Source organism: Lontra canadensis, unplaced genomic scaffold (assembly GCF_010015895.1).
Source record: "Lontra canadensis isolate GAN:19392208 unplaced genomic scaffold, GSC_riverotter_1.0 scaffold27, whole genome shotgun sequence".
NCBI classification, from domain to species: Eukaryota; Metazoa; Chordata; class Mammalia; order Carnivora; family Mustelidae; genus Lontra; species Lontra canadensis.
This window is the reverse complement of record NW_022631021.1, coordinates 15,565,139-15,590,780: the sequence shown is the minus strand read 5'-3', so window position 1 is coordinate 15,590,780 and position 25,642 is coordinate 15,565,139. Positions and strand designations below refer to the sequence as shown.

Here is a 25,642-nt window from a genome sequence, read left to right as displayed (position 1 = left end):
TGGGTGGAGGGATGGGTGAAATAGGTGATGGGGAGTAAAGAGTACACTTTCCATGATGAGCACTGAGTAATGTATAGAACTGCTGAGTCACTATACGGTACTCCTTAAACTAACATAACACTGCATGTTAACTATCCTGGGATTAAAAAACTAATTAAAAATAGAAATAAAAAATTTTAAAAGTACTTTTTACAACTCAGCTATTTATAGAAAAAAATCTGGTACTACCTCAGCATACACACACATACAAAAAAACAGAGAAACTCCTGAGCCTCCAAAATCTAACTTTGTCTACTTCACAGATCATGTCTAGGTAGCATGGTTCTGCCAGTCCTCAACCAAACAGGGAGCCACTGGCTGGAATGCTAGTAATATGAGTCTGGCTCCAGGCTGGGAGGAAGCAAGGCCCTCACAGGGAAGGGTGAGTGCTGGCCAGTAAGAAAATCCACCTGAGACTAAGGATCCAAGGGAGTTGGAGCTGGCAAGGGCAGATATCTCCTGGTCACACCATCATGCGCACTTCCTGGTGTCCCTTTCAGAGCCCTAGGCAAGAGATACCAAGGGAGGGAAGGACACAAGTGCTTGCTTCATCTCTTTTTTAAGTATCAAGGGCTGGAAAAACCTAAGGGGTCTCTCAGTAGCATATTTTATAGTTTTAAGATCTTTACAATACTCTTACACTCTGTATGTAAACTAAGTCACTCTTCTTTAAACATAAGCCCATTTCCTCAAGTCCTTACAAACAATCCACTGAGAACAACTGGTTGTATCCTCCTCATTAAACCGCTGAAATAACCCCGGATTATGATTAAGACAACTGTCACAGGGAGAGGAACACTGAAACTATTTTTAAAGACACCCCCAGCTGATGAGATTGCACCACCTTTGCTACAAACCATGCTAATGCTTAACTCCTCTTCCCTGTTTAAAAAAAAAAAAAAAGTTTCCTTAAATCCAGATGAAACTCTAACTCCCCAGTACAGTGATATACATTTTCCAAAATAAAGCCACTATAAAACACAGTTAGGAAACTAATAAATTTGGATAGTTATAAACACAGGTTTATTCTATTAATTACCTAACAAAAAAACTGACACATTTTATCAGCTGTTATTAAACTCAAGCTGCAACAGAATTATATCTTCTCCAGGAAGATTAAAGGTTTCAAAGATACTCTTAATTTCTTCAAATTGATCACTTCCTAAATGACATTACAGTTTTGCCAAATTTCCAGATTCCATTTATTTACCTAAGGCTGTGGACCACAAATACACCAACAGCTAGTCCCCTCAGCTGTTCATAACCAGAGGAGAAGCTGTATTGCTGCATTTCGGCCTCACACTGAAGCCTGAAACCTAAGTATTAGTGATTTTCTCCCCGAACTCAGTTCTGAGTACGCATGCGCTGTCTGTCTGTCTCTCTCTCTCTCTTTTTTCTGAGTGCACACACTCTCTCTCCCTGTGGAACCTATCACAGGGCTTGAACTCATAGCCCTGAGATCAAGACTTGTGCTGAGATCAAGAGTCAGATGCTTAACAACTGAGCTACCCAGGAAGCCCCAGAACCCTTGCTTTTAAATTAACAAGTTTCACCAAGAGTATGCTGGAGCCAAGTCACTCTAGCAAATGAGAGGCCACATTTCTCAAGGTGAACCACGGGACACAGTTGTGCATGTACTGCAAGTCATACAGGTCCTAGTACCTGAAGAGTAGAGCTTCACTTCTAACCCCAAAGGCTAAGAGAATTTGAAAAGAAAGCTCAATACCTGAGGTCCCATTCTCAAAACTGCCACTGTCATATCTCTCTGCTTGTATTCACAGTATTCCCTCTACCCCAAAAACGCTGCTCTGTTCCCACTCCTCTGGCTCTCCAAATCTCACTTTTCCTCCAGGGTCAAGCTCTAGTTCCACCCAGACTGAAAAGGCCTTTCTTCTGCACTCATATAGTCCTTGGCTTATTCCAGAATGGCAATCATCGTTTTCCTTATAGAATAGTTTTATGCACATAATATACTTAAATATAAGCCTCTAAAAAGGACAGGGCCTGGTCTTAGGTCCTCCTCATTGTAAAAGTGTCATGCTTTGTACAGTACTTTTCATATAGTAAATATTAAAGAAGGTTTGTTCAGTAAATAAAAGATTAGTCATTTGCACTTGCCTGTGAACATAGCCATGCCTTGAATGCCTGCCCAGTTACAGGAAGAAAAGAGAAATTCAGAAAACAGATTCAAGAACTCCATCGGGCCACTTCCTAGCAAGGAATCTGTCCCTGCCCCAAGGGCCTACCATGGCATCTATTAGAGTCTGTACCTGGCATCATGTCTTATCACACAGCTGGAGCTAAATAAAAGCTGAAGGATTAACACACCAAGGAAAAACGTCCCTTTCAGCATGGCAGCCTTCTAAGTATTTTCCCATACCCATCTAAATTAGTGTTGTGTTCAGATAAATCAAATTTCAAGACTTAATTAATCTTATAATAAAATGTTTCTAATAAAAATAGACATATAGGTCACTGAAACATAATAGAGCGTCCTGAAAGAGACCCACATATTTATGGCTTTTGACAAAAGGACAAAAGCAATTCAGTGCTGAATATTTTCAAACCAATACTGGGGAATTCAATACCCATATGCAAAAGCAGCCTTTTCCTCAAAATTAATCAGAGACCTAAATAATGGAAGAGCTAAAACTATACAATTGTTAGATGAAAACATAGGAGTAAATCTTTGTGACGTCAGGTTAGGCAAAAATTACTTATAGCACCAAGAGCATAAGTGGTAAAAGAAAACCCAGTAATAAAAGAACATTAACCCAAACTAAAAATAGGCAAAATCTGAACAGACATTTTTACAAAAAAAGATACACAAATAGGCAATAAGCACATGAGAGGCTCAACATCATTAAAGAAATACAAATCACTATTCTATGACATAGCATTTCACAGCCATTAGGATAGCTAAAATCAAAAAGAAAGAATAAGTACTAGAAAAGATTTAGAGAAATCAAAACCCTCTCCAAGGCTAGGGGAAATATTTAATGGTGCAACCTCTCTGGAAAACAGCTTGGCATTCCCTAAAATGTCACACTGTGTTTACCATATGACCCAGCAATTCCATTCCTAAATAAATATCCAAGAGAAATGAAAATATATGTCCATACAAAGACTTGTATGCTCATGTTTACAGCAGCATTATTCACTAATAGCCAAACATGGAAGCAACCCAAAAGCTACTCAACTGTTAGATGCATAAACACGGTGTGATATAGCCACAGGATGGAAACACTACTTGCCAATAAAAAGAAATGAAGATGTGTGCTACAACACAGATGAACCTCCAACACAGCATGCTAACTGGAAGAAGCCAAACTAAAGAACACGTTCTATTTGACTCCTGTTTTTGGGAAATATCCAGAAAACGTAAATCTTATTGAAATAGAACCTATATCAGTGGCTGCTGAGGGCTGGAGGAGGGGGGTGTTCTTTTTGGAGTGATGGAAATGTTCCAAAAATTTTGATTGTGGTAATAACTGCGTAATTCCATAAATTTACTAAAAATCAATTATACAATTAAAACCAATGAATTTTGTATGTAAATATATTTCAAGAAAACTTGTTCTTAAAAATACTTTAATTTCGGGGCACTGGGTGGCTCAGCTGGTTAAGCATCTGCCCTTGGCTCAGGTCATGATCCCAGCATCCTGGTATCGAGCCCCACATGGGGCTCTCGGCTCAGTGGGGAGCCTGCTTTTCCCTCCCGTTCTACCTGCCAGTCCCCATTTGTGCTCTCTCTGTGTCAAATAAATAAATAAAATCTTAAAAAGTACATTTTAATCACAGTTCCTTTGAGTTATTGAATGGGAGCAATGTTTGCACGTGAGAAATGTTTACACTCATCACAATTCAACAAGAATTCATAATAGTGCACAGAATATAGAGCAGGATGTTAAGATTGTTCTAATACGTCAGCTGAGATACATTTTTAAAACACCTATGATTTGTACTTACTAAAAAACAGTTCTAAATATAATCAATTAACACTTAATTAAACAAAAGGCCTGATTGTAACACTAATAAAGCTGGTAACATCAGTGACTACAAACCTTTAATCTAAACCAAAAATGAGGTATATATTAAGAGAGCAAAAAGCAAATGCAACTGATAAGGGAAAAACTGTACTCTAAGATGGCCGACCAAATCAAGGGAATTCCAGTCCCCGTCTCAAAGCGCTTCCGGGTTCTTCTCTCCTTATCCTGATTCCCACAGCCGCCAGAAGTACGAACTATGCAGAAGTAAAAGGGTATAAATTACCCACCCTGCTTGTGCTTGGGTCTCAGACCCTTGGAGAACAGTCTCCTCTGAGCCCACCGGTGTTACATAAACCTCCGATCCCCCAAAGTCTCCAAGTGCCGCTTGGTTCTTCACCCAGGATCCAGTCCAGGTTCCGTAACACAATAGCCATAAAGGACTACCTACTCATCTAGTTAGGAAACCTCTAATTTGAGTGACAGAAATAACATTTCATCCACGTCATTTTATTTATTTTTTTAAGTAGACTCCATGCCCAGCAAGGGGCTTGAACTCACAACCTCACATTGTGAGTGGGTCTGCTCCACCCACTGAGCCAGCCAAGTGCCCCATCATCTACTTTATATCAGCATTACTCGCAGAACTTTTAACTGAAGTGGCATTTGCAATGGGTACATCTTTCATGATGATCGTGACTTAAAGAGAATTATCACAGAAATAAAATTTTGCCTTAGTAAAGCAGTATACTGATCTGGCCTTTTCAATACCATTTTGTAAATAAATCAAAGAGAGACGCTCATTTAGAAAAGTAGCTGTGTGTGAAGTGTGTAAACCTGGCGACTCACAGACCTGTACCCCTGGGGCTAATAATACATTATATGTTTACAAACAAATTATTTAAAAAAAAATTACATTCATAGAGCCACAGTTGGCCTTACATATAGGAAAGGAAAGCTACTTTCATATATGGATTCACAGGAAGCAAAAGTGGCCATACTGTAGAGGCCACTTTTAGGCAAACAGGCTTAAGTGATAGAATGTACAAAGGGCCCGTATCAACACCCCTGGCTGAATACAGAGAGGACCATGAGGGGACCTCAAAATATCCATAGGCCCCCAATTACCAATGGGTTACTCACAACAAGGTATATTTACCAAAAAAGGAAGAATTCAATATGGTGGTCATACTTCCTCATCTTCCCCTTTAAAAACAGCCTTTACCCACTACCTCCTGCAAACACCCTGTCCTCTGCTGTCCTGCCCACCACAGTGTATTCGATACACTTGCAGTATATTCAATAAACCTCTATCTCCTTTGTTCTGCCTCAAGTGAATTCCTTCAACTCCCTCTCCACCAGCTTCTACCGGCTTACGACTCCACATTTGGGAGTCCCCATCCAATCAAGAGACATCCCATTTAGACAGTACACACATCTCACCACTAAATGTATATACACAAAACTCGATCCAAAATACATATAAAATTTTAGTCTCAGACAGAATCAAGAAACTTTTTCTACAAAAGCTAGATAGTAAATATTTTTTGTTTTAAGGATCATATGATGTGACAACACATAGGTGAATCAGAACAGCTGGATTCAATACAATTTTATTTATAATCACCAAATTTTGTATTTCATATAAATATACATATAATATAATATATATATAATTATATTTTATATATATTATATATACAATATAAAATATTATTAATATATATAATATAATAATACAATATAATACAATATAATACAATCAAAATACTATTCTTTTGATTTGCTTTCAATTCTTTAACAATGTAAAAAATAATTGTTTTTTTTTTTTAAGATTTTATTTATTTATTTGACAGACAGAGATCACGAGCAGGCAGAGAGGCAGGCAGAGACAAAGAGAGGGGGAAGCAGGCTCTCCACCCAGCGGAGAGCCCTATGCGGGGCTTCATGCCAGGAGCCTGGGATCATGACCTGAGCAGAAGGCAGAGGCCTTAACCCACTGAGCCACCCAGGCGCCCCTAAAAAATAATTTTTACCTCACTAGTTGTACCAAAAAATAGGCTATGGCCAGATTTGGCCCTGAGGAAATAGATGGTTTGCAGACCTCTATGTCTTCCCCCACCAGGAGTTCCTGGTTGAGATGCAAATGCCCTTAGCACTATGGGCCCATTAATCATTATGGGTCCTTCACTTTTGGAAAGGAGATGAATTATACAACACTTGCTCTTTTTATAGAGAATTAAGAGTGGAAAAGGCAGTTTTTACAAAATAACATTATCTTGGTCCTTTCTAATAAAAGCAATAACGTGTCTGTAAGAAAACTGGGAAAACAGTTAAGACTAAAGGAGCAATCTTACAGTAGAGAAAGAAAAAAAGGAAAGGTAAATAAACAGGCAAACAGCTCAATATGTACTAAGGTGGGGAGGTGAAAAGGAAGTAGACAATAAAAACAGAGCTGAGTTCTGTGGATAACAGCAGCTTGTGCTCTTACTGTATAACTGATGACCTGGTAGAATTCCTTCAACTCATTTTCTGCTTTCAACGCAAGAGTCTCAAAACTTTCAAATGGGAAAACTGTAAGAGAATATTCTAAAAAAGGAAACGTAGGCCATAAACATTGCATCACATAAAAACAAAATAAAGGAAAAGGGAGTATTTGACAAGAAAAGGACGTAACAGTTCCTTCAGATAGTTAAGAACTGCTATATATGGGTTCTATGGGGGTGGGGGGAGGGAGGGCTGGACCAAGACAAGTGCGTGGAATTACAGTGAGCAAATTTCAGGCAATGAAAGAAACAGCTCAGTTACAATTCAAATGGACCAAAAGTATAAGTTGTCCGTAAATTCGAAAATCAGTGACCCATAAGAAAGGCTGTGAGAAAATATTCCTGCAATGACAACCGAATTAACTAGATCCTGTCCAAATCTGGGATTCTAATTAATACAAAATTAATTATATTTGCTTAAAAGCAGTCACTTTAAAACTCTCCAGCAGGAATTCCCAAAGGGATGTTAACAGATACTCTTTGATAAAAAGAATCCACGACCAAGTGAATTTGTGAAACACTGAATTAAACGGGTTCTTTATCACAGACATTCTCAGTCTTTAATATGCTAATATATACCGTAAATCTCTTCAACTAGGGAATACTGCTTTCCAAACTCTCCAGGCCATGGAAACTTTTCTCTTTCCACCAGGACATCTCACAACACCATCATACTGGTGTTCCTGAGGACCTGATTTGAAAAATATTGCTTCTCTACAAAAAAAGTATGTTTTTAGTTGATCTTGTCAACTCTGGAAAATTAGTTTTTTTTAAATCCAGCAAGTAAAGTATTAATCAGAAATTAAGTTGAAAAGACAAAAGTCTAGAATTTAATAACCCGGATTAAACATTAAAACTTCACTACTAAATACAATGCTCAGTGTTAAAAAGAAAACCCATGGAGTCACTTATGCCTGGCCAAGTCACAAAATTGGGGCTTTAATACCTAACCTAAATGCAGTTTCAACCTCCCCAACGAATGAAAATTTAAATTACCTGGCGTTTTCTGGTCAGCACCAACAAAGTAATCTATCACAGGAGCCCTCTCTATCTCCTCCCCACCCCTCGAAGGAGGATGAGGTAACCTATCTGATAAGACCCTCCCACACACACTTTTGTCCCTAAAGTAAAGTGACCTTGCCTGGAACACTCTTTACTTTTCTTTTGCTAATAATTTCCTTGCACTCTCCTTCCTATAAAAACTGCATTTTGGGGGGCACCTGGGTGGCTCAGTGGGTTAAAGCTTCTGCATTTGGTTCCGGTCATGATCCCAGGGTCCTGGGATCCAGCCCCGCATCCAGCTCTCTGCTCAGTGGGGAGGCTGCTTCCTCCTCTCTCTCTCTCTCTCTGCCTGCCTCTCTGTCTACTTGTGATCTCTGTCTGTCAAATACGTAAATAAAATCTTTAAAAAAAAAAAAAAACTGCATTTTTTACAAGTCCTCAGAACTCCCCTCTACTTGCCACATGGCATGCTGCCAATTCATGAACTGCTTAATAAAGGCAATTAGATCTTCAAATTTAATCAGTTGAATTTTTCTTCCTTAACATCAGTAAAATCAAAGTGTCTGCAAACATGGCTTCTTAAGTTTATATAAAATAAATGTTAAACATTTAAAACATTTAGGACTGCGAAAATTAATGTAAGGAAACCTCGCAAAAATGGAGTTGAGAGACCAAAAAGGGGAGCTCTCACATCCTAATACTCAGAATCAACTGCAGACACAACAGAAGAGGCACACCTCACAAGTCAACACTACTTTAGCTGCTGCTTCACCACCCCAGCCCCCTATCCCCCCAGCTGGGGGAAGAAAAGGGTCTCTTCTTCCCACAGCCACAAGCAACAGCCCAGCCAATGGGAAACTGTCATAACTCAGCCAATGAACAGCCATTGGACTTGGACCTCCCGGGTTACTCCAGGGGACTTGGTTTGTAACAGCCCCACCAACTCCCTCCTTTCCACTATAAAATAGTGTTCCTCTCCTTTGCTCTCTGGACTTGCCCAAGATTTTCCCTTTGGTTTTTCAAGTGGCTTATTATACCATACTTCAAGTCTCTGGTCTTCCTCAGTAAAGCCATTTTTGCTGGTAAAATAGCTGGCAGTTTTAGTTTCTAAGATTAAGAGGAACAATAGCAAACTGTGAAATAAAAGGATCAGACCAAAACTCATGCACTCAGGACACCAGATCTATAAGAAACAGGTCTACTTTTAGAATTTGTCAGGACAAGTATATTCTCTCTGTCTGGTGTAACTGTAACTACATCTAAGAAATGAGATACATACTGTTCTGCAAGAATTCAGTAAGCAGTATGGCTTTCTGGGGGTTTTGACATCCTGGGGGGGTTTCGGTTGTTTAAGAACTACTAGAAAGCTGCTCGTGGTCTCCCGGAAGACTTAAGTGCCAAATTCTCCACTCAGCACAAGCTGAGCTGTGTTTGTGGCACGATGGGGCTGTTGCTCTGTGAAGTACTTTATCTAGGCAAACGCAAACAGTGATGTGACGGCTCACAAATCATACAGTTAACTGCCAAACGCTCGCAGCATCTCACCTCAAACTGTCAGGCCCATGGAGGAAAAAAAAGGTGTTAGTGTGGGCCCTGGCCAGACCATGAAAAACACATTCCTTTATTTAGAATTCACCATTTAACTGGCATCCATTACTAGCATATTACTATAAAACCACTATCGCTGTACATTTTGGGCAGTGTCCTCTTTGCAGTATGCAGGCAACAGCGGGACTCAATCCCATAAAAATGCAAACATCGGGACCACATCTATCATTGCTGTGGAAGATAGGGCAAACCGTAAGCTCTGTGATGATCTTCAACATCTATAGACAGGAAGAGAGCACTATCTGTTTTACAGGTGAGGCCAAGAAAGGCTTAGAAAAAGTCAAGGTCACATCTCTAGTAGTCAAGGGAAGATGTGAGTCCAAGTGGCTCAGCCCAAACAAAGCCTGTGCTCTCTACCCCCACACTATACCTTCCCTGGGTTCTAAAGAGACAAAGTAATGAAGGATGCTGTAAAAAGTAGGTATCGTTAGAAAAAGTAACCAAGGCAGACTCCAGGCATGACCAACTTACTTCCATGCTGGCCTTCCTACTCACAACTTTTTTTCTTGAATTGTCTGAAATTCCACCAGAGATTTCCCTTCCAGCAGGAAGGTCAGAATGCTCTATCATTCACGGGCTGCAGTGAATCAGGTTTCCATCAGTCCTTCCTCCTAACCCTCGCTGAGACCAACTGACCTGGGAGTCCAAGATGGAACATGAACACTCTGGAACATAGGGCCTTAGGAGGATATGGACATGCACTGGGCCCTTGGGTAAAAAAGAGGGTAATTCTAAGGAATGAACAAAGATCCAGAGTGAGGTTGAATCTTGAACCTATTAAACTTTGTCCTCTAGTGTATTCCATCTCCTTGATATTGGGACTTGAGCTCTTAAACATCTGTAAAATAGGATATGCATCAGATAAGGTCTAGGGGCTAGCCTGAGACCAAGACCGGCATAACCACCTATTTCAACCACAGAGTGAAATTCAGGCCTCCAAAAATGACTTCTAAGAGTCCCCCTTCAGATGTTAAGGACTCTGTACAGATAAAGCATCAAAAACTGATCTTCTATTGAATGCCATGGTCTCCCTAAACTTTATTTGAAAACCAGCAATGTATTTCCATAACAGTTTTATTAAATGACAAAGAAGAGCATCTGAACAATTTTGATAAGAAATTCTTGAAGCAAGCATGGATGTCAGAATATATCAGCACCATAAATCAATAGTCCGGTACCAGCAGACACTTACTGCAGCATCTGTAGAAGTATGCAACTGTCTTCCCAGCTCTAACAATTTCCCTCTGAAGTCACCCTTCTTATCCTTTTTCACAAAACAGACATTTCGTCTATATTAGATTAAGATCAAATGACTCTAATGTATGGAACAGTTTCCAAACCCCAAGGCAAGCCCAACTTGACCCACTGTTACCTCTGACACCCTGACCACTTCCATTATCAAATTCTCTCAGGTTCTCATCCCTCTCTGATTACTGGCTTCTACCTCCTTTGCTACTTGTCTTGTCCTGTCAGCCCCTTTTAGTTTCTGAATTCTCCCTCAGATTAGCAGTTACAGCAAACACTGACTAGGTCCTGGAAACAGGGTTTTCTATGTGATTCTATGGAAAGGAATATCTCAGACCTACACAGAAACCGAACTACATCTGCATGGTGGGTTCAGGACACACAACCCCAAAATACAGCACCTTGGTATACTGAATATGTTAACCTGAAGGGATTTGAAAAATAGCAAGTGCTGGAAGGATTCTCTGACTCCATACCTCCTCTCTCCTGATGCAGGTGATAAGACCTTCACGTGAGAGGTGCCTTCCCTCTACCTGGAGGAAAAGAGCATCTTTATCTCTAAAGACAAAGGGACGCTGAAAAAAACTGAACAAGTAAGCCTTACTAAGTCTCCTTTCAGTTTATTACCCTTAGATTATACCCTTTTATCCTATCACATTTTCCTATGACTTTCCACTCTTCATCAAATCTCATATAAAAATACTCAGGTTTCAGGGGCACCTGGGTGGCTGAGTGGGTTAAGCCTCTGCCTTCTGCTCAGGTCATGATCTCAGGGTCCTAGGATCAAGCCCCACATCGGGCTCTCCGCTCAGTGGGGAGCCTCCCCCCCCATCTCTGCCTGCCTCTTGGCCTACTTGTGATCTCTCTCTCTCTCTCTCTCTGTCAAATAAATAAATAAAATCTTAAAAAAAAAAAAAAACACTCAGGTTTCAAAAAAAAAAAAAAAACCAACACACTCAGGTTTAACCATTTCTTCTGGTCTTCATTTCCTTATGAAGCCTTGTTTCCCAAAACTTTTATTAAATACACATTTGTATGCTTTAGTCTTATTAATCTGTTTTCTGTTATACAGACCAACTAAGAACCTAGAAGGATAGAAGGAAAAGGGTTTTTTTGTCCTCCCACATGCAATAAGACAAGAGAATCTACCAATTTTATTAACATATTAGAGAATTCCCAAGGTATCTAGCTCCAGCCAATATTCTTAACTAATGAAAACAGTGGATAAGTAGAGCAAAGCTAATTAGTATTTTAGATAAATAAATTAACCTCATCTATGAAAATGGGTAAACTTCCTACCCAGCCATAAGTGGAAAAACTGAATTACATAGGTGAAATAACATGAAAAGGGATCAGAACATGGAAAGTCTGGCTCTGTTAATCATGACCTGTTTGCGACCTGGTTATTTTACCTATAATGAAAATAGATCTTTCCAGCTTCAAAAGGAAGCTAAAAGGAAGGAAGTGATTATAAATTTCTTTTTCCTCTAGATAACTTTTATCTCAAAGCAATCCTTTCACTTCCCCTACCATAGTAGTTACAAATCTATATTACAAACTGGGCAAACTGCAGGGGTGGTGAGGGGGTGTGGGGGGGTTCATTTAGTTTTACATTCATTCATTAAGCAACAAATTCCTCAGTAAGGTCTGAGGAAAACGGTCCTGTGTCAGACACCATGCTTGGTTCCGGGGATGCACTGTTTAATCAGACAGACACAACTCTGTCCTCACGTCGCTTAGAGTCTAGTATCAAACAATAAACCAAGTCTTTTGCCTTCATTTACCTACTACAGAATGCATATACTTTTTCTGATGTCAAGGCCTATACAATTTGGTTTAAAATGTCAGCACCACTGATTCAAGTGTAATTTTTTTCTTCTTCAAAAATGCCTTCGTCAAATAAGTCAATCAGAGAAAGACAATTATCATATGATCTCCCTGATATGAGGAAATGGAGATGCAACATGGGGGGTTTGGGAGGTAGGAAAAGAATAAATGAAACAAGATGGGATCGGAGGGAGACATACCATAAGAGACTCTTAATCTCACAAAACAAACTAAGGGTTGCTGAGGGGAGGCGGGGAAGGAGAAGGTAATGGGGTTATGTGCTAAGGTGAGTGCTGTGAAGTGTGTAAACCTGGCAATTCACAGACCTGTACCCCTGGGGCTAATAATACATTATATGTTATATTAAATTATATATTTATATTATATTATATTATAATTAAATATAATTAAATTATAAAATTAGTTATATTAAATATAATTAAAAAATTATCTTAAAAAGGAAAAAAATTAATCCAGATAGAATTCATTTAATGTATGTTATAAAGTACTTAGCTAACTTCATTTTTTCCTAAATAGCTAGTTGCCTAAACTCGATAGCCCGTACTCTGGGTAAACATTAAGTATTTTAAAAATAAAATTTAAAAAAAAATGCCTTCGTCAATGCCCTTCCTCTAGCTAAAACAAGCACCTTCAGGAATGCTGCTTGGCTTCTTTGTATACTTCTATCTATATCTCTAAATTCTTACAAAGTATATTGATTAGAGAAGAATGCAAACAGAAATTCATGGTCATATAAAGAGGTCCAGCCATAACAGCAAAGACTTAGAGTATGTAGGGAAATGGCTAAGAGAAATCAGAGCCGAGTAAAGTGGCAGTGTAACTCAACATATTGCTTTTTTGTCCTACACGTCTCTGTCTTCATTTTTTCTTAATCATTCCTTAATTCTGTGTCTTTCTCTTGTGGCATGATGTGGTAGTATGACATCATTTTTCTGTAGAGCCAGAAGGAGGCAGGACTAAAATGCCCAGTCCTGACACATTCTAACTACTCCATGCTCAGCAGATAACTTAGCCTCCCTCAGCCTCTGTTTCCTCACTGGTAAAAACAAGAGTTAAATCAGACCATTTATGTTCCGTGTCTAGTCCAGGATGTGACACATGTTAAGTATTCAATAAAAGGTAGTGATAGTGATGGAATAATGATAATAATAAATGAAGAAATCAAAGAGAATTAAAATTACAATTGATCACAAGATGGGAATTAAAATTAAAATTACCTAGTGAAATCACTGAGTAAAATTTTGGTGTTCTTCATTTGAAAAGGTAGTTCAGTATATTCTTTTTTTTTTTAAGATTTTATTTATTTATTTGACAGAAAGAGACACAGCAAGAGAGGGAACACAAGCAGAGGGAGAGGGAGAAGCAGGCTTCCCACCAAGCAGGGAGCCCAATGCAGGGCCCAATCCAGGACCCTGGGATCATGACCTGAGCCAAAGGCAGACGCCCAATGACTGAGCCATCCAGGCACCCCGGTAGTTTAGCATATTCTTGACAAACACTAAAATCACGTGTGATTGCTTAAATGACTCTCATGGGAGGAAAAAATGTTTGTCTTCTTGTCGTAAAATAACTTCAAGTTCAAAAGGCATTTTGCTATTAATTCATCTTCCATTCTATACAAATAAACCCCTGATGTGTATCCTCCAAAATTTAATGTCATCACAGTCTGTGAAATGGCTATAAACTGTCCCCAGGGCAGATTAAAGAGACAGGACAACTAAACGCAATACCTAAACGCACACTGGATCCTGCCTTGGAATTCACAATACACTCACATAACATTCCTTCATGCCTGTGCATAAAATGCAAGACTCTTCCTAAAATCCAGTTACATAATGTCACTCTCGTCCTCAAAAACTTTTAAAACCTCGTTGACTAACCAATCGCATCTGTTTCTTGCACCTGGCTTCACCTTCTATCCATTGTCTACCCAACCTCATCTTCCAGCAAAGGCTAGCAATCCAGTCCACCAGACTCATGGTGCCCCTCCCCACGGCACCATCCCCTCCTTCTCCATACAGGGCCTAAGCTAATTTCCTTACCCTGGCACAGTCCCTAACTACTCAGAAGCCCCCAAGCCTCCCAAATCCCATCTCTTAAAACCCTTATTGGTTGTCACACTTGGCACTTTATCCTAGGCTGTCCTGCCTAATGTTAATGGCTTAAATGTTTCATGGTTTTACATATATGTATTTAGTATCTCCAACAAAATGGCTGCATGGGGATGCCTGGCTGGCTCTGTTGTTAGAGCATGTGACTCTTGATTTCAGGGTGCTGAGTTCAAGCCTCACACTGGGTATAGAATTCACTTTAAAACCTTTAAACAGGGGCGCCTGGGTGGCTCAGTGGGTTAAGCCGCTGCCTTCGGCTCGGGTCATGATCTCAGGATCCTGGGATCGAGCCCCGCATCGGGCTCTCTGCTCAGCAGGAGCCTGTTTCCTCCTCTCTCTCTGTCTGCCTCTGCCTGCTTGTAATCTCTCTCTGTCAGATAAATAAATAAAATCTTTAAAAAAAAAAAAAAAACTTTAAACAAAGGGGGCGCCTCGGTGGCTCAGTGGGTTAAGCCTCTGCCTTTAGCTCAGGTCATGATCTCAGGGTCCTGGGATCAAGCCCCACATCGGGCTCTCTGCTCAGCAGGGAGCCTACTTCCCCCTTTCTCTCTGACTGCCTCTCTGCCTACTTTTGATATCTCTCTCTCTCTGTGTCAAATAAATAAATAAAATCTAAAAAAATTTTTTTTAAAAATAGCTGCATGAAAACAGAGTAGTTCCTAAACTGTATTTCAAATAAAGTCCTGATTATACTAAAGTTCAATAAGGCACTGTTGAAAGTAAACAGTGTTACTGTGGACTTTTTTTCTTGATGAGGAATTTATCACAAAGGTATCATTATTATTCATGATGAGAAGACGTTCAGAATTTCTCAGTCCCAAGCTACTATTCATCTACATGGAGCCATTTCATACTCATGTTTCTCTTACTATCTTGAAATCATCCATTTCTTCACATTTTTAAACCCTGATTTGCTTTTAAATTCTACACAGTGGGTCTTTAAACCAGATATTTCCCCAGAATGCTTTCAACCCTTCCTCTACTACATACACTATTACATCACAACAGAAATAACTTAAATGTCAAGTCATATTTGTAGAGAAATCAGACCAATGTCTAAATGTCAAGCTCAGCTTCTCCTTCAGCTTTAATCACTGGGCTCTAGGGCATGTGGGTGGCTCAGTGGGTTAAAGCCTCTGCCTTCAGCTCAGGTCATGATCCTGGGGTCCTGGGATCAAGCCCCACAGCAGGCTCCCTGCTCAGCAGGGAGTCTACTTCTTCTGCTCCCTCCAACCATGCCCCCTTCTTGTGCATTCACTGGCTCTATCTCCCTCTCAAACGAAAAAATAAAAATTTAAAAAAAAAATTTTTTTTTAAAGATTGTATTTATTTATTTGATCTTGTGATCTTGTGATCTCTATCACAAGTAGGCAGAGAGGCAGGCAGAGGAAGGGAAGCAGGTTCCCTGCTGAGCAGAGAGCCCGATTTGGGGCTCGATCCCAGGACCCTGAGATCGTGATCTGAGCCGAAGCCAGAGGCCTAACCCACTGAGCCACCCAGGTGCCCTAAAAAAATTTTTTTTAATTAAAAATAAATTTTAAAAAATAAACTAAGACATGACAGTGACAGATCCTAGCACATGGTTACCTCTCAAGTACTATTAGCAGCTATTATTAATATTGTAAAGTACCTAGCATATAGGCTCAATAAAACATATTAAAATATTTTTGGTTATATCAAATGAAACTGATAGTTAATTATAATATTCATTCATTTATCCATGATAGGGGTTCTCAAAATGTGGCCTCAGCTTAGCAACTTCAGCATTTTGTTAGAAACACAAATTCCTGGAACTTGCTAGAAATGGACATTTCCAGGCCTCATCCCTGATCTAGTGTATCAGAAGCTCTTGGGGTAAGGCCTGCAATCTATTTTAACAAGCCCTCTAAGTGAGTCTGATGCAGCTAAAGTTTAAGAACCACTCAAATAAACCAAAGGTCTTTAAATACATATATATTATTTGCAGATTTTAAGAACCAAACCACTGCCTTATACTCTCAGAAGATATATTCTTTGTTAGCCCTTCATGAAGTCAATGCTGCATATACTCTCCCATCTTATCTATGCCCATAGATGTAAAATCACTCAAGAAGTATACAATCGTCAAGAACATAGAGCAAATTAAAACTTTTTCTCTACTCTCTAAAAGTTATCACTCTGCTCTCAGCTTGGGGATATACATTTCCTTCCAGCCACCAAATCAGAAAATAAAGAATAATGTGATTGATTCACTAGAGCCATGAAGTTATTGACTTTAAAATGTGGGCAAAAGATATCCAGGCTATGAATAAATGAAGCTTTCCAAAGACCAGATGGAACAGAGTCAGTTGGGTGTCTCTCATGTGATAACCAAGCAGTAACCGCCACATAGGGTATAGTGCAATACTGGAATCCAGGGTCCCTTCCTCTCCAAATGCATTTATGCACCAATAAATTAAAATTCAGACCAAATATCCTACTATATAATGTGAAGGGATAGATTTACTTATAGCAACTGGTACAAAGGAATTTATCTCCACCATAATTTGCCAGTTAGATGGACTCAAGGTAAGGAAAGCCCATTATATGGACTTCTTTAGACTCTAACGTTGTCCTAAAAACTGTTCATCCCCTTAAATTATTCCTCTTAAATACAGCCTCTCAGTCATAGTTCAAGTTCTAATTCTAGGTCTAAATAAACAATTATACAGGGAATTTTCTAATCTTTGGTAACTAGTGAAGTACTTCAGAAAACAAAGGGCTTCCTTCTTTCTTGTTTTCCCCAGAGTAAGGGAAAAGCTAAATCATAGGTACTTAAACCTTAGGTGCCATTTCTTATACTACCATCTTGCTGATTTCTAAATAGCCAGACAGAATTGCATGTGATCAGTAACAACAAAAACTAAATAATAATATAAGACCCTCTAGTTTATAAAGTTCTAGGAGTAGAATGGACATTAAAAAATTACTGTAGGGGCGCCTGGGTGGCTCAGTGGGTTAAGCCTCTGCCTTCGGCTCAGGTCATGGTCTCAGGGTCCTGGAATTGGGCCCCGTGTCGGGCTCTCTGTTTGGCGAGGAGCCTGCCTCCCCCTCTCTCTCTCTGCCTGCCTCTCTGGCTGCTTGTAATCTCTGTCCGTCAAATAAATAAATATTTTTTTTAAAATACTGTAAATAATTAAAGACTATCATCAATTTTATGTCTTAGAACAATTCTCTGGATAAAATTACCTAACTGAAGTCATGAACATTTTTGAGAACAACCAGCTCATGGTTTTTAATGCTATAATTAAAATTATGCTAAAGACTAATACATAAATGTTACCAACACCTATAGTTTACCTAAATATCCAATCTGCCAGGTAAACAACCCAGTCTATTCAGTGTGTGAAGAGACGTGCAGAGGGAGCAGACTTTGATGTGTCAACTGGACTTTATTCTTAAAAGTATTCTGAAGAATAATGCAACAAAAGGAAAACACTCCTGCCAGAACAATCAGTGTAAGGGCAGGCTTAGTCCTACAGCTGAAATATGAGAACACTGATATTTAAGTACATTTAGAAAAATGCTAAAGGCCTACATTCACCACCAAATGTAAGTTTTAATTAAGTATCTGTTTATGTTAAACAAATGTAATTTAAGCTCTGTGAATATGAAATGAGGCTATATTATTTTTTAATACAGTTTTTCTCCCTCCAAAAAAATATTCTATCCAAATATTCTAAGGAAAAAAATGTTTAGACGTATGGATATAATAGTAATTTAAGCTGTCACTTAAAAACTCCACAATGTTTACTTTTCTCAGTCATATAAACTTGTAAAAACTGACAATGCTAAAATCATGCCCTAAGCACTGGTCTACGCTATTCTGCAGCTGCATAAACTGTAACTTCCTAAAGTACGGGGAGTAATTGGTGAGCAGTTAACAGTGCAGGTAGAGAAAAGTAAACACAGCCTATTAGCCAAGGGGACCCTGCTGGCAGATCTGCAACCCATCCCAGTGCACGAGGAAACCAACTTTGGACACAGTCCCTGTTCTAACTTATATACCCATTTCAGGACGTGTACCACAGTTCTGCCAGTAAAGTTCTCCCTTCTGTAAAAGAAGGAAGCAAATTGGAGGATGTGGACTATGCCCTCCAGCTGTGAATCTAAGTGCAATCACAACTGAGGAATAAAAATGGCCAGCCTTTCAGAAGTCTGGTGAGCCTGCACTGATTCCCTTTCTGCAAAGAGAGTGTGTGGGAGAAGAGGGAAAAGAGGAACCAGAAAGACTTTTGGGCCCCAAAGTCAACTCATAAATGACTGCGGAGCAATGCATACAGAGAAGAGGAGGGTATGGCCAACAGGATTACCTCAAATAAATAATTCTTCTGTGTCCCAGTAGGACACGAAGGCAAGAAGGCAACAGGCCAATCTACTACCTCTACAGATTCTGAACCTAAATCTCAGTTTTTTCTACTAAAAGGGAAAGTACTGGGGCACCAGGCTGGGGGGGCAGGGGAGAGACACAATTCTTTAAGACTCTGCCTTTGGCTCGGGTCATGATCTCAGGGTCCTGGGATCAAGCCCCAGGTTAAGCTTCCTGCTCGCAAGGAACCTGCTTCTCCCTCTCCCGCCAGCTGGTACTCTCTCCTGCTATCTCTCTCTCTCTCCCTCCTTCTCAAATAAATAAATAAAATCTTTAAAAAAAAAAAAATAAATAAAAGGGAAAGTACCTGAGGTAAGAAAAGGGATTTGGATGAGAGAGGAGAAGGGTTCCTGAGGCAACATACACAATGTGCCAATTAACATATTTTATGTTTAACTGGATTAGCTCTTTTGTTTCCTCACACTAACCTATCACTGCCACCGTTTTACAGATGAGAGCCTAAGAAGGTTAAGGTCTAACGAATAATAAACTGTAAAGCCTGGACACAAGCCCTGTCTGACCTCGTGTTGCCTCCCATCTTTGGTTCACATGCCACAGACTAATAACTTTGGGAGCCATTCTTCTTTCAAAGACAATTTGCTCTAATTTAGCAAAATATATAATTTGTAAAATGAAAAGAAAAAATTCAGCAAAGTCATATCTGTTCCAGGACTAAACTTCTCAATGGCCTCATTGCCCAAAGCAGCAGAATTACTAAGAACAGTTCTCCCTGGAGACAAAACTGTGCTAGAAAAAAACAGGGTAAAATACTTATATAATATTATTTTAAAATAAATAAAATAATAATTTAGAAAGGGCAAAATTTGTAAGAAGATGAGAAACACATCCCTAGCTGGGGTCAGCACTCCCTGGCAGCTGAGCCAAGAGCAGAGTCTCTAGACCCTAAACCCCATAGGGCCATCCTAAGGCACAATTCTGGGGCTGTTTGAGAGCACCCTTAGTGTACAAGACAACCATTCCTCCCATATTTTCCCCTTTAACCTCCTCCCTCACCTCTTTACTCTCTTCTCTTAGATTTCCCCTTTAACCCCCTCCTTTCCCCATGGGTTAAAGACTACTTGTTACTATAGTTAAAATGGATAAAACATAAAGAAAACACACAGAATTATCCAATTATCTAAATGATTTCATTCTCATTTTTTTCTCTCTTTACTCATTTTTATTTCATTGACTGACTTGTCATAGCCATCCTCTCCTATGATCCCATTTTATTAAAAACTCTTCAAATAACATAACTCTCATTCACTAAAAAGGAATATGGTGGGGCACCTGGGTGGCTCAGTTGGTTAAGTGACTGCCTTCGGCTCAGGTCACGATCCTGGAACCCTGGGATCGAGTCCCGCATCGGACTCCCAGCTCCATGAGGAGTCTGCCTCTCCCTCTGACCCTCTCCCCTGTCATTCTCTTTCTCACTCTCTATCAAATAAATAAATAAAATCTTTAAAAAAAAAAAAACTTTTAAAAAGGAATATGGTAAGGTAAAAAAGACATGGGACCCACTTCTCTCCTTTCTCTGTTTCTCCCTTGAAGATGTTCAACATTTCAATGAAGAACATAAGAAAATCAATACAGAAAAAAATATTACTTTCTAATATTAAAATTTTTTACTTAAAATTCACATATTTATATTGTATTTCCCACTAATGGGATTACGACCAATGGCCACCTGGGGCAAAAGAGTCCAGCGGTTTTTTTAGTGAAAGGAAAGAGGCTGACTACATAGTGCCACATTCCTTTTTCTATCACTTGAGCAAAACATGGAAAAGATCACATGAAGCCTGCCCTTTCTCTGGTTAACTAATAACAACACAAACCTTAACAGCCTGGTGCCTCTAAATGTTTGAGGTTAAAGCTATAACTTCCAGACATAAAAGAATGAAAGATTTAAAAATTATGTTCTCACATATTTGAGTTTTGTGCCAGAGATTTCAGTGCACAATTTTTAAGATCATAAGGGAAGACAACTTTGAGCTGACACTAGAGCAAAATAGAACAAAAATGTAAGCAACTGACAGTGGGAGTTAGCCAAGACTCTACCATCTAGCTTTCCTCCACTCCCTCCAGTGACTCCTCATTTAATAAGACTTAACTTTAAACTCTGACACTGTAAAATACTTCAGGAAACAAATAAGCCAATTTGATTACAACCCTAAGCAGTTGAACTGGTATCTAATGGCTGTTCTGCATAAAATAACATATTTTCCCAATTCTTACTGTGTTGCAGCAGAAGTAAGCCTTAAATCTTGAAATCTGTCATTAAAAAAAAAAAAAAAGTAGTCACATAGTCCAGGTAATTCAAGCTTTGAATGCTTGCTGTCTGACTTTGAACCACTAAATTAAACCACGTTGGGTAGTTGCTAAAAGAATTAAATGATTTAATGTATGCAATGTATATTACACACAGTGAGAATACTCTTGCCAGACACTGTATAAATAATATAGCTTTTGTCCTCAAGCAGCTCAAATAGTGTTTTGACATTTTTAGCAAAGGAAGTCTCCTTTTACTCGACCATTCAATTTATGAACTACTCAAAAGATGAAGAGTCCAGTCCAACATGCCTGGCACACAGTAGGCCCCCAATAAATAGCCAGTGATAAGGTTCCTATGGGGGTCATCCTCACTTCTGCTTCTACTTCTCTCTGGTATTCACTGGCAACAGTTGGAACCATAGCAGTTACGCTCCAGAAGACATGGGGCAATTCTTCGTGTGCCCTAACATGCCCCACCAAGAGAGCCACGGTTACAAAGATTGCTAGGGCATCAGCTACCAAAGGGGCACCTCTGCATCACAAACTCTGCTTCCCTTGGATTCACCTCAGAAATGGGGAACTCCTGTCAGAGACTCCAACTCCAAAGCTTCATACCACAACCCTCACATCAACCCATCATCTCTGCCCCATCCTGTGGAAGTGTCCTACTCACAATATGTGTGTGATGAGACAGAAGATTGGAAGAGGGTAGTAGGTAAACTGTTAGTATCCTTCATTAGTATTCACAATATATTTCCTCACAAAATCACCACAAAGCACTGTGTCTCAACCTTTTATCTCTTGCCAAAATACAAAGGATTCAGCTCCCAGCAGTACCAGAAGCTCCCTACAGAAATGATTCTCAGTTGGAGAGTGGGTGACATCGCCTGCCTGAAGGATACATCAGAATTTGGGAAAAGGATTTTGTCAATGGGTAGAGAAGCGAGAGGACTAAAACATCCCTCAGGTGATACTGATATGCCCCTTGAAATGAGAACCACTTTTATAGAAGGCTATTACATGCTATATTGTACTTTATTGGCACATTATTGGTACTCCTTTGTTACATGATGCTTTAAATAGGATTTGTGAGTAGCTTAAGAATATAACCTCGTTTAAAATAATGTTTCTTTATGAGAAAATTCTTTCTAAGTCCCAAACAGCAGACTTAAAACGTTACCTGTCTCCAACTTGAGGACTATCCATAAGAGGGAGAAAAAAACTGATTAATAGTTCATTGTGAAGTCATATAGGTGCTTTAGCTGAGATTTATAGAAGGGCTTCAATGGGAACCAATAACTCCATGAAATTGTATGCAAATTTTATGTGTATGTGTATTTTTCTGGAGAGCTTGTAAGAGATCTTCAAAGTGTCCCAGAGCACACAAAGAAATATTAATTTCAGAACCACAACTATTTACTACACAGAGAAATGTACACATAAGCACCAATATCTAGGTCATACCAAGTACAAGAAGTTAAAGAACTCTAGACATCTGTCTCTATAATCCACCCTTTTTCCCATATAACCCTCTGCCATCCACATATATATCTGATAACAGAAATTGGTTTCATTCTTGAGAGAGAAAAAATCTTTCTGAGAACTGAAGTCTTTCCATGCCACATACTTCTTATATGCTAAGACTTTTTACTGAGTCCAGTAATAATGGGTTTTAACTAAGTCACAGAGTGCACTATAATCACCATGTACTTACCTTCTCGCCTTCATCATTACCCACAGGCCACACACCAGATAATTATAGATAACTAAAATGCATGTCAAATGCTCTAGAATTTAAATTTTCGATTTGCTGTTGAAAAGCTATGCTTCAGAGCCATACAATCAATTCTTGCACAATAGATTAAAAGTATGCTAAACAATTCCATGATGTGAAAATAATATTAACCGACCTTCATGAGATGCTGATTTATCCATTTTGTAAACGTTTTCTTTTGAACTTTGTCCCGTTCATCTGTAAGGGGAGGAAAAGACATAACATGAGGTTGGTAAAATCTGTGAAAAGGAGACTTTAATTATGATTGTACATATAAATAAAAATACGGTCTTCAAAAAATACTGTTTAGTACATTTGGATTTTCCTGTTAAGTTTTGGCAGCTTACAGCTAGCCATAAGAAAGTTAGAAAGCCATCTGTCAAGCTGGTCTCTTTGCAGGGTTGTATTTTGCCAATGTTACTCCATTAAACAAACCCCTCTGCGCATTCCATTGGCATAAACTCCGTCACAGGTACCACTCCGAGGAAGCTATCTAACAAAAACCTTTCTAGCTTCAGGTGAGCCCTTACCCTGAACTTCCCCAAGCACTTGACCATGTATTACTACCTACCTTCCCTCTTTTAGCTGGAAGACCAAATGGGATGCCATTTGGTCTTCCAGCTAAAAGAGGGAAGGTAGGTAGTGTCATTCTCATCTTGTAGAAGGAAAAACCAAGACTTAGAGGGGTTAAATGGTTGTCCACAACTATTTAGCAAAACATTTAATCGCTGTGATAAAAGGCAGGACTCACATTCAGGTCTTTTGGTTGAAGTAAACGCTGGTTTAATGACTAGCCATGTTTCTTCTTTCCTAGATACCCGGTTTTGAACTGTCTGGTAAAAAAGAAACATCCCAACTAGATCCTCACTACAGAGAACTAAGACTGCCATGGTTACCACAGACATGGTACACAGAAGAGTGAGGGAAGGCTTCTTATGATTTAAGGAGAAAGAGTACTAGAAAGTTTGGTTCATCACATCATTATTACAAAAGAAAACCATAACCTTCCAACATCTAGAAGTGACATTCGAAACTATACTACCTTCCTCCTCCCTGGTTGTAGGCAGCAATTCTCTATGTAATTGTTTCCCTTCTTCCTCCTTTCTGTATCTAGGATAGTGCTTTCTTCTTTGGTGGTCTTGTTCCTTCTCTACCACAGTTTGAAATTCTCCATCCATTCCCTAGGGATAGGCTATATCTCACTCTCTCCCTCCTCATTCTTCATCCCTGAGTGCCCTTAAACTATTTTAACGGAAATTAAGTTCCTTTGAAAATGTTTTTCTATTTATTAAAAGTATTTATGGACACAGTTAAGGGGATTGGATTCAGATGGCTGCACAGCAATACCCTGAACTCACCTTCTATAAACACACCCAATCTATAGCCACGTGTGAGTGAATTCCCTCTGATAAAGACCTGAAAACTAGCCAAACATCTCCTCCATGACAAAGGACAATGACAACAACCAAAAACAAAACAAAACAAAACAAAAAACAAAAAACAACAAAACAAAACACTGAGATAGGTAGGAGATGGTCTCATCAAAAACCCTACCCCCAATGTAGGGACCCACAACAACAGTGCCAGGGATCTCACAAATGTAGAGCATCTCCCTGAGGAATGTATTTGTGCCCTACACCAGGCATCACAACCCTTGGATCTGCACCAGAGAAATGGGCCCCCCCAAATACCTGACTTTGAAAAACAACAGGGTTTACATCCAAGAGAACCAAAAGGCTGTGTGGGAGCCTGTGTGGGAGAGAGAATGTTCACTCTTAAAGGGCTCACACACAGACTCACTCAACCATGGAACCAGCACAAAAGCAACAGTTTAAAAAGCACTTAGACCACATGAGAAGGAGATTCATTAGCTAATCTTAAAGCTTCTGCTGGACCTGCAACGGCACCACCACCCCCTTCTCCCAAAGTCCCACTTCAGCCAGTAGGCAGTCCTGTTCCACCCTGGACTGCCCCAAAGCACTATTGAAGGTGGTGGGATTCCCCAGTACTAGGCTTCACATGGAGTCAACTGAAGCCAGTGGGCACATGCAGTCCACACACGGGTGACCCCTTAAGCCCTTATCTCTGGTGGCCAGGGCAGACTCTGTTGCTGGGCTCCATGGAACTGGAATAGGTGAGATAGTTCTTGGCAGGCTACAGCTCCCAGGGCAAAGCACAAACATGAGACTGAAACACACCCCCAGTGTTCCTATGGAAAAGGTATATTTACATGTCTTGGAGCATTAGGCAGAGGGGCAGGCTTCAGGTTTACCATACATCGACAAAGCACAGAGGAGCTCTCAGAAAACATGGGCCAGAGGCGGCCACCTTTGTACTCTCCCTTAGCCTCACTACGGCTTGCAGGTACTTCCCAGAAAGAGCTTATTCACTCATCTGGAGCCCTGATTTTTCAACTGTTGCCAAGAAGACATCTCTAAATCACTTGGTCTGCAGACCCAGGAAAGGTTATGACTATGGTCCCACAGGACTGCATATATTTGCATACTTTAAAAGGGGCTGACTGAGGGCCTGGTTTCCAGTCAGCCAGAAAATAAATGCTAACTAAGATCCCTTCCTTTGGAACACTGTCAGGGTTTGAAACAATCCCAACAACTGGGACCAAGGATAAAGCAGCCTGCTTAAACAATCACAAAAGTTTGAGAGACAACCAAGAGCTAGGGTAAGGTTGAATGATAAGGTCCATCGCCTACACAAAATCACTCCTTCAAGATGGGGAGAAGTAGGTGATTTGCCTGGTACACAGAAATGAACGTAGAGAGACAAGCAAAATGAGGGAACCCAGAAATATGTTCCAAGCAAACGAA

At 39.7% G+C, this 25,642-nt stretch overlaps 1 protein-coding gene across 19 annotated transcripts in view; it reads right to left on the bottom strand.

Annotated features, from left to right (window-relative positions):
• DST (dystonin) overlaps positions 1–25,642 on the bottom strand; it is a 466,510-nt gene that overhangs the window by 229,811 nt on the left and 211,057 nt on the right. For all 19 annotated transcript variants that reach the window (XM_032864474.1, XM_032864488.1, XM_032864489.1 and 16 more), the window contains one exon: positions 22,954–23,015. In XM_032864474.1, coding sequence (XP_032720365.1) covers positions 22,954–23,015 — 62 coding nt within the window. The remainder of the gene's footprint in view (positions 1–22,953; positions 23,016–25,642) is intronic.